Source organism: Astatotilapia calliptera, chromosome 6 (genome assembly GCF_964374335.1).
Source record: "Astatotilapia calliptera chromosome 6, fAstCal68.1, whole genome shotgun sequence".
In the NCBI taxonomy this organism is placed as follows: Eukaryota; Metazoa; Chordata; class Actinopteri; order Cichliformes; family Cichlidae; genus Astatotilapia; species Astatotilapia calliptera.
In genome coordinates, this window is record NC_137427.1 from 12,365,216 (window position 1) to 12,375,594 (window position 10,379).

Consider the following 10,379-nt stretch of genomic DNA (forward strand, 5'->3'; position numbering starts at 1 on the left):
ACAGCAAGCAGCTGTACAGAGAAACAGTTCCAGTTAGTGGGACATGCACTGGGGCTTCATCACTGGTGGTGTGGGACTTTGCCTTGATAAGAAACTTTTGTAAGAGCTAGTAGTTTCTTCAATAACAAATCATTAAGATTTATCGTAGCCCAAAATGCAATCCGTCTAAAAATACAAAGAAAGAAAAATCTATTTATTAATTTGTAATAAAAGTACACTCTTCTAATGTTCTAAATGAAATAAACAAATGTTTTTCCACTGGTTCCACTTAAGCAGTGGAAGCAGTCTTTGTGTGTCACCCCCGGGGACGATTTCAGCACTCACTGCACAACACGTTTCCTGTTTGTTTTGCATCGCTGCTGACCTGTGCCAGAGCTGAGTCTGTTCTCATTCACAGCTCATCTTGGAAGTGCTGATGTGATTCATTATTCACCTGTGCAGAGAATACAGCTGCAAACGCCACTGATGATAACGGAAAGAAATAGGTTGCTCTAATCTTAAGTATTGCCCGCGGTTTGTCTGCATCCAGCATTTCTCACTTGTCAGGTTGATGACATGCAGCATTGCCACAGATGTTCTCACCATATATCTATAATTCACTTTCAGACTGGCTATTTTCACCTTGCCTTTGAGGTTAATACGGTTTCATTTATGCTACATAATGTGTAACGAAAGATGGTAAAAGAGCAGCAGGTGCATTTTACACAATGTTTGTTTGTTTGTTTGTTTTTTTTAAGTAATCACAGTCTCTCTAACGGCCTGAAGCTGTATCGGTGTCATCAGTCCAGTGCAACACCGCCCCCTGCTGGGGAGATGAAATTGTTTTCTAACTTAAGCTCGAAACGGGGTTTTCTTCTTTTTTCTTGTCTTCATTTCATCTTTTTAAATAAATCTATAATAATACTCACATGATGTCACCATGGAGCTACCAACACCATCTGAAAATCAACCCGATCAACCGAGTTCATCGTCTCGTCTAGTTACGCTCAAGTATGTACTGTGGGAGAGTGCTGTCTCCCACATATCTGTCTTTAGCAAAGGAAATCATAAACTTGGGGGAAAAAACACTGAGCTCATTGACCTCCTCCACTTCCTCATCGTCTGTGTTGTCCATAAATATCTTTTTTCCCACGGAGCTGGTTCCCGAAGCTGGGAGGCTCTTGCTGGAGACGACAGGTGTCACTGTATCCTTGCGCTTTGTGCGCGCCCTCATGCATCAACCGGCGCCACGAGACAATGTTTACCCAAAAACAGTCAGCCAGTTCCCTGTACGGCTGCTATCATTTCACCAGCCAGGACAGATAAGAGTTGGATTGTCAGGCTTTTTTGTGGGTCCTGCCTGTGAGCAGCGATTCGCAGGTGGGCACTTTGAATATTCACTGACTTCCCGTTAAAAGCTTTCCGCACATTTATCGGATAGTTTGTGGTTTATGGCTTCAACAGAAGACACTCACAGAGCAACCAAAATTTCTAATAATCCATTAAGCTATTGGGTTACATGTTTCTGACTAAAATCATGTCAATTTTCTCTTCCACATCTTGTTGCTCCTGCTTTGGAGTGAACAGGGTCAAAGACACACTTCTGTTTCCGTGATCCAAATCATCAAATTAACGGTGAATAGAAAATAAAAGATCCCCGGAAAAAACATCAGAAAATTTGACACTACATGTAAGCACGTGACTGTAAAAATCAGTGTATTATTAGCTAAAATTACAAACTAAAATATGGTTGGTTCATAATTAGAGCTGTAGTTTTAGCCGCTCCACAGCATAGACACCAACAGGGTGTTAAACCCACTGAAGTCGCCATTAACTGTTGCAGCTTTAGTTTGTTTGTGAGAGACGAGCACAACTGAAGTCAAGATTATCACAACACTTTTTTCAGTGTGTCTGCTGACTCCTGCATTCTGAGCGCGCCCGGCACACACTGATGATAAGCAGCGTACTCTGTGTCCTCTCTTCGAGATTTCCCTCCTTCGAGTCACCCTGCTGGAGCGATTTTTTTTAGTGGAACACAAACAATGCATTCAGCACAGTTTCTGTGGTAAGAAAGACTTTCTGAGAAGAGTCTGGGAGTTTGGACCATAATGAATCCCCCAGTGGATGAAATCTAAAGAAATGCTAAAAGTGTCCAAACCAAACAAAAGCGCAGGCTTCTCCAGCTATAAATTGTATACATAAAAAGAGGGGATTAGCATTTGTGGGGTTTGCGAAGTCTTGTGAGATTTTTGATCTAATGTCAGAGGAATACTGCCCACACTGTATGTGTCAGATTTAGGAAAATAACTACTTTCTAGTTGACTTAAGTAATACTTAAAACTGACTCTTTATTACTCTCTTTTTAAATGTTCCCTTGCTGTCTTAGATTTATGAAAAACATTTTCCGGCTTCGGCGCACTGTTGGTTTATTTTAAAGTTCAGTAAAGATCCAGTCTTTATCCTTTTTTCATACTGATAAATATGTTTTTAGTGTTAAATTGTTGCAGCTGTTGTGTGATTACCTGGCACATCCTTAGTCTATGGACGCAATGCATCATATGACAGGTAAATATAGTCTAAGTAAACTGGACTGGGCAGAGTAATGCAAGCATCAGGTGAAGTTAAATATTTGAATTCAAACATCAGGTGAACTACTGAACAGAGTTCATGACATGTAAAGAGACAAAGGGTTTCTATTCATAGTTATAGTCAAATTTCTGCGTGTTTGGGTGTGACTCGGAGTGACTGTTAATTAGGAGGTTGAGAGATAAGGTTTGTCATGATGTCAGAATGCTGAAAAGGAATATTTGGGCAGGTTTATTTCAGGTCACTGGGTAACTTTTTATCACTTTGCAGGATTTGTCTTGCAAAGTGGATTGCACAGTGACTCCTAATAGGCTTGTATTGTGATACATGTCCCACTATACAACTTTTTCACAAGAAACAGCTTTCGATTCTCATTACATGGCAAGACAGTCACACAGGACACATTAGAAAATAAATAGAAAGGCAAAAATATGTTTGATATTTATTTAATTTGAACCATTTTAATTTAATTTTTAGCTTTATCCTCATTATCCACTTTTAATGCCCTATAAGTCAGCAGCCACCATGAGATTACACTGAAGAAGAAAACCACCTGCATGTTTGAAGAAAAATATTACTTGGCAGCAATCTGTTTATATCACGAGATACTGATAAGATCGTCTGTGCCAATAAAAAAAAAGTTCTGCTAATCACTGAATTTGCTTCAATAAGTGGCCACAGAGAAACACACACACAGAGAGGACTCCTTATAGAACAGGTTGTATTTTTTTTAGATTCTGTTGGGAATACAGAGCTAATACTCTACATCTGCCTGAGCCTCTGCTACCATTGGCCACTTTGTTATATGTATCCTTCAGGCAAACAGGTCTGTGAGTCAGTCGGAGGTCCGCTCTCGAAAAAGTTTGGGGACTCCCTTGTGTGTTCTACATGGAGTGTGAAAGGTGGCCAAATAAATTAGGTTTGGTGGGTAATAAAATGCTTCTCTGATATCCACATGGTGTGTCCATGGCAGCTGCTTAGCAACAGAGTCTAGCAGCTGCACTGCAAAAAATATCTGTCCCAACACGGCCTGTACTTTACGCTTTCAATAGTCTGTTTTTGAACTGCAAAATGTGGCTTCTTACTCAGTGACCTGAATTAAAACCTCCATAACTTTGCCACAAAAAAGCGTTCTTTCTCTTGCAGTAATTCTGCCTTTAGTATCTATTTACTCTGGCTGTTTTTTCGTTTTAAAAATCAGGATCACGAGGCGTCATGTCAAACACCTGGAGCAGTAATTCTTGAAGGGGAACAAATTAAATTAAACAAAAATGTAACAACATCGCATGATCCAGATATACCTGTTATTTCGTTCAGAAGTTGCACAAGTTTTCTTTTCTTTTCATTTCTTTTCTTTTCCATCTCCGCCTCCCCGTTGCACTAAGCTTGCGACCGTATTTTGTGTGCGATATGTTGCCAGATAAACATGGCATGGCAAAACGCCAGTGTTGACACTCCGCGGAAGCACAGTGGCCCGGTGATGGGGACACTTTTTGCAGCGTGCGGAATATAAAGAGAGGGAGTGGCGCACTGGTTAACACTGAGGAGAGAAACTCCACACGCAGACAGAAGCACGGCAGCGCCCGGGATAACGTGATTAGCGCTCTATTAGGTCCGCTACTGAGCACAACTAGATGCAGCACAGAGATCATTGTGTGAGGAGAGAGAGAGGAGACGCAGAGGAAACGCTTCATCTGCCTCATGGAGCCTCTTTTCTTTCAAACGGTCTGCCTGAAGAAGTTACCCACTGACAGTTTTTTAATGCCTGTGCCTCTCATGCACTGGACACGTTGTGCCACTGCCCTTCATCTCAGGTAAGGCTGCTCCGCTCTTTTTTACGCTCTTTTCTCAGTGTTACTCCCTAATGTCTCAGACAGGTGAAATTAGTACATAAGTCATGTCATAGTTAAGCGAGAACAGAATTGTTAGCACTGAAGGATCTGATGTTTGTTTCTTTGTGTTGCCTCATATTTGCAGATGAACTGTCAGCCTTATAAATAATAAGGGCTAATTCTTGGAGGAGGCAGTGCACAATGAAAGAGAAAAAGCTGAGGAAAGCCCCAGAGGAGTGATTCATTTGCTTCCTTTCCTCATCCCTGCTGTGAGCTACAAGCTCTGTCCTTCCTGGTGGATGATATTTGTTAACCTCAGGTGAACTCAGATAGGCAGTGGGTCAACCTGCTCCAATGGAGTGTGCTATGGAGACCAACCAGACAGACATGAAAGTTTACACCCTCCAGATTGCCCTGCCACTCACAGTGCTGGTGGCGATCATGATCCTGTTGATAGTGTTTGGTAATGTCCTGGTGGTCATAGCTGTGTTTACAAGCCGGGCCCTGCGGGCTCCCCAGAACTTATTCTTGGTGTCTCTGGCATCAGCAGACATTTTAGTGGCTACCCTTGTGATGCCTTTCTCCTTGGCCAATGAGCTCATGGGATACTGGTACTTCGGTGGAGTGTGGTGTGAGATCTATCTTGCACTTGATGTTCTCTTCTGCACTGCCTCCATTGCCCACCTTTGTGCTATCAGCTTAGACCGCTACTGGTCCATCACCCAGGCCATCGAGTACAACCTGAAAAGGACACCGCGTCGCATCAAATGCATCATCTTCATTGTGTGGGTTATTGCAGCAGTTATATCCTTCCCACCTCTAATCACCATGAAGAAAGACAAGAATACTGAAAATGATTATAACAATAATAACAGTTTTACTAATGTTACTAAACCTTCGTGTAGGATCAATGATGAGAAATGGTATGTCATCTCCTCCTGCATCGGGTCTTTCTTCCTCCCTTGCATCATCATGGTTCTGGTCTATATTCGGATCTACCAGATTGCCAAAAAGAGGACACGAGCACCACCCGGAGACAGAAAGCGAAAGGATCTGCCAAAGGCTGCCACCGTCGCTGCTTCCAACCAGAAGCAGAACGGCATGGGGGATGATGAGGATCACGACAAGCTGAATGGCGAACAGGTCATCAAACTGAAGGAGGAAGTGAAACGAGGCGATGGTGCAGAGGATGAGAAAGGTGAGGCCAACGGGGTGGACATTGAGGACTCATCCTCCTCTGATCATCATATGCACAATCCATGCTCAATTAAAAAAAAATCGACCAAGGGGAAACCCAGACTGAGTCAAATCAAACCAGGGGAAGATGATGTCAGAAAGCGCGAGCCGAGCACCAAAGGCAGCCGCTGGAAAGGCCGTCAGAACCGAGAGAAACGCTTCACTTTCGTCCTGGCAGTGGTCATTGGAGCATTTGTGATCTGCTGGTTTCCCTTTTTCTTTACATACATGCTGAAGACACTGTGTCTGTCCTGCTGTGTCCCTGAAAAACTGTTCAAGTTTTTCTTCTGGTTCGGCTATTGCAACAGTGCACTGAACCCCATCATTTACACCATCTTCAACAACGACTTCCGGAGGTCATTCAAAAAGATTCTGTGCAGGAGGGACACTAGGAGATATGTATGATGGACTTGATCTTGTACATATATTCTTTTTTGCCATCCTGTACATAAATTGTAAAAGACATTGATCTTTGTGCATGGATCACCAGTTTGCTCTAGGTGTTACTGCTTGGAAAAGCTTTGCCAGGATGAGCTTCCTGTGCACTAGTGGGAAAAGTTTGCCTTTAGAACTTTCTGGCAGAAAATCTCGTTTTCTTTTATGCTTTTCTAGGTTTGAGCAACACAAATATTTGGTAAGATTTCAGAAAGATTGTTGTTTGGGTTAAGAAACATTCTATGAAATACAACAGAAAGAACTGAAGGCTAACTTCTCTCATGTCTTGCAGCATCTTTTCGAAACGTCTGCCACCCACAGCCTCAACATTGACCAAGTTCACACAAAAAAGAGGCTTAAAGTACCGAACACCACAGCGAGAACATGTTTTATTGTAACTGCTCTTTGTATTTTTATAAAAGAAACAAACACAGTGAAGTCCATGATATGTATTGTATTTTATGAACGTGTATTGTACAAAATGATCTGTCTGAATATTTGTCTCTATTTTTGTTGTTATGGATACAGTATTCTGCATTTTTTTATGATATGATGTTGATGACGATGACGGTTAAGATAATGATGATGATGATGGCGGTGTGGGAAAAAATGCAGACCCTTTTAAAGAGTAAATAAAGGCCATTTCCTGAAGCAGTCTCAAGGAGCCATATAAAACTTCAGACTGGTGATGACATGTTATAATTTACAGTATGTTACTGTGTGTTTACTTCACACAAACCACACTAGAGGCGTGTAATAAAATGGCACAAAGGCAGCACGAACAAAAGAAAACGTCTGAATTTGTTCTCAGAAAATGATCACAGGTTAAAGAGTTCCCAAAGGAGAAAATAAAGCGGTCCTACGTGCCACCCGTGCAAGGGTGTGAAAACCTTCTTGTACAGTGAATTGGATACTCCAACAGAAAAGTGCAAATACGCAGGTCTGTTGAATCTGACCTTTGCAAGAGATTAACAAAGAGCTTAGCTCTTAATGAGCCTGAACAGAACATGTGCAAATGTTCTTTTGCGCTTTGAATTAACAAAGATTGTGATAAGATGCTCGACTTTTTTCTTTTTGGGAAGATGTCAAATTAAATTACCCTTCTAATCTTTTTTTCCCATCCCAAGTCTGTCTTGTGGAGCTTTAGATTTCAGAGTTCGTTTTGGATGATAAGAAGTAACGGTTCATTTGCTGTCTTGTGCTACCACAGTATGCGTCATTAAATAAAGACACGCAGCCTGTCAAACCAGATCCTGATTGACTGGTTCATCTCTCTTTTGCTCTCTCTCTGTCTTTTCACTGTCTTCCCTCCATCAGACTTCGAAGAGCAGGTGAAAAAAAAAACAATTGAGTAACTATAATCTGTGCATCGAAAACAGAGAGCATAGCTTTTCCCCGCAGAGGAGGAGTATGTAAATGGATTCCTTTTGACTGTCAGGAAGGCAGTTGAGCAGCACAGTCCTCAGAAAGCTAAATGGTCTTTTGGGAGTTTTTCTAACTGTGTATCCACCTTATCCAACACAGCCTGATGTACACTTATATTTAGCCGGGGGAGTGTTTCTCTGCACGTTTACAACATGTATAAGTGTGGTGAGTCTGTGAGAAAAAGGCAGTGCATGTGTGTGAGAATGTGCAAGTGTATTTGCAGCACATATAAACACAGGGGGTGAGCTCCCACTGGACAGACATGTTTGCAGTCGTGCTGATACTCCATGCTCATTTTAAATGTGGGGAGAAATTTTCTGGGAGATTTTGTTATGTTGTAGAAAAGAAAAGAAAACTTTACCAGAGAGATGGGTGTCAATAAAGGTTACAGAACTAATACATCAAAGTCAAGTCTTCTCAAATTCTGGTCACTTGTTTAGAAATGGACAGGAAAGCCAAGCTTTTGCTGTCAGTCTATTTGTAATAAATTCTCTTGCAGTGCTGTGTCCTAATTAATGCCAGTCACAAACTATGACCTAAATCAACATGTTTGTTGTTACTTTTTTACAATACCCAGAACAGAGAGTTTTTCATTGATTCCCCAGAGCCTGATTTAAGTCCTTCTACTTCCTGTGAGGTTGCAGGTTGAGAACATAAGCTCTTCATATGTTTTTGCTGGAGAATTCTCATAACAGAAAGATACACATTGATATTTGTTGTGAAATATCCATTGTCAAGAAAGAGTAGCCAACTCATAAGATTAAACATCAAGTTAAAACTAAACTGAACTTATTTAGGAAGTTTAGATGTTTTGTATCCTTACAAAAGTATCACTACTTACTTTTTGAAGTATTTCATAATGAAATACTCATATTCACAGAACTTTACAGTACATTGACAGAGTTCCTGGTTAGATCTAAAAAATTTACCATCTCATTCCTCCTCTCGGCCCCAACTAGTCCCAGCAGATGGCCGCCCCTCCCTGTGCCTGGTTCTGGTTTCTTCCTGTCAAAAGTGAGTTTTTCCTTCCCACTATCTCCAAGTCCTTACTCATAGGGGGTTGTTTGATTGTTGGGGTTTTCTCTATATTGTATTGTTGAGTCTCTACCTTGCAGTATAAAGCACCTATTATTGTGATTTGGCCCTATATAAATAAAATTGAATTAAATTGAACTGAACCATGCTATTTTTTTTTGCTTCTTCTTATAATTACCATAATATTGATTTTTATAAATACTGCATACTGTTGCTGGTGTATATGGACAGTGTGCACACTGCTATAGTAACATATATACAGTATATATACACTGATGTGGTGTGACCAGCATGCTGGTATGAGCTAATATTAATAGATACACAATCCTGTGTAACTAAAGTCATTTTGCTTAACATAAACATTAATTAAATTTCTAAACTGGGAATTACTGACATTAATAAGTGGGAAGGTCAAAACAAAACCAACATATTGCCCTGTAAATTGATATGGCAACCCTTTTAGTTGCTTATTTATGCAAACGGCAGCTGTGTGACAGGAACATGATTCAACTGAAGCTGGGTTGCGGAACAGCTGATGAACATAATCCAATATTTACTGTCGTTTTTGCTCTGTTTTTGGATTCTAGCTAACTCCTGAGAGAAATATCACTAGTTACAGTATCCATCTGCTTTTTGGCGCTGAGCAGATTGCAGTGCTTTCGTATTGTCACTTTATAGATTAGTGCTATATCAATTATAGCTGATTTAAATGTATGTGTCGTCGTGATATCCTCTTCCTTTGAGACAGAGCTGAAATATTGCACAGCAGGTCACAGGGGTTTGTGAATGGATACTAACTAATATATATGTGTTGTGTGTTTACCTCGTCTCGTCCTCATGTTCCTCTCTGTCTCTCCCGCTGCACCTTTCACATCAACAAGCAGTAGTGATATCATTAGGCGGATGTACTCGCTGACTGCCTATTGGAGGAAGCCAGCTGTCGAAGTCAGCAGACCCTCTACACACATACACACACACAGACATAGACACACACAAACATTTAGCCTCTGGGAATCAGGGCATGGATCATCAGGTTAGAGTGCACATCCGTCTCTAAAGGCAAAGCGTGGTTCAGTGCAGCTACCACTGAAAATGACAGGAACAAAATGTCAGTATGCTTCGAAAATCCTACAGGACAAATAATCAGTGATAGATGGAGGATGCATGTGGGGATAAAGTTGCATTTTACTTGGCTGCTTTGTTTTGAGATGAGTGCTTATAAGTGGCCGTGGGAGGATGGGTGTGTCTGTGTGTTGTGCACATATGCTGTAGGTGGCCGGGGTGAAAAGGTCATGATGACAGCGAATGTTGGCTGAGGCACCCACGTACTACAACCTGTACAGCTTTTTTTCAGAGTGACATCCGCCTATTTGAGGTGGCTTTAATATACATGATTATTCACAGTGTTACTGATGACTCACTGTGTTTTTTTTCTCCTCCTACTTTGATTTGCCTGCTTTCCTTTTTGCGATTTCACAGGAGGCCTGTACTTGTCATCTTAACTACGATTTACACCACGAACAAACGACTAGAGAAGGATCATATTTTCTAGCAGTCTTAGCCGGCTGTCAGCTCCTCTTTGAGGAAAGAGAGAATTTCACAGGTGTCATCTAAAATGAAATTCCAGTCTCATTAACGACAAGCTGATTATCTGTCAGACTGGAGAAACAAAACAACGCAGGGCAATGGATATTTCCCTTGAAGAATAATTTGTCGCGACAAATCTATTTTCCAGGAACTCATTATGATTGAGTGCAATCAGCTCCCATCGTCCCAGAGACCACACAGCATTATGCAACGTGGTTATTAAACTTGTGAGGTACTTTGGTCTGCATTGGAGAAAGGATAGCA

At 41.2% G+C, this 10,379-nt stretch overlaps 1 protein-coding gene across 1 annotated transcript; it reads left to right on the top strand.

Annotated features, from left to right (window-relative positions):
- The first annotated feature begins 4,104 nt into the window (after nt 1-4,104).
- Nucleotides 4,105-6,860, top strand: adra2a (adrenoceptor alpha 2A). The gene is made up of 2 exons (XM_026170340.2): nt 4,105-4,379; nt 4,543-6,860. The coding sequence occupies exon 2, from the start codon at nt 4,752-4,754 to the stop codon at nt 6,036-6,038; it is 1,287 nt and encodes a 428-aa protein (XP_026026125.1). The 5' UTR covers nt 4,105-4,379; nt 4,543-4,751; the 3' UTR covers nt 6,039-6,860.
- The last annotated feature ends 3,519 nt before the right edge of the window (nt 6,861-10,379 follow it).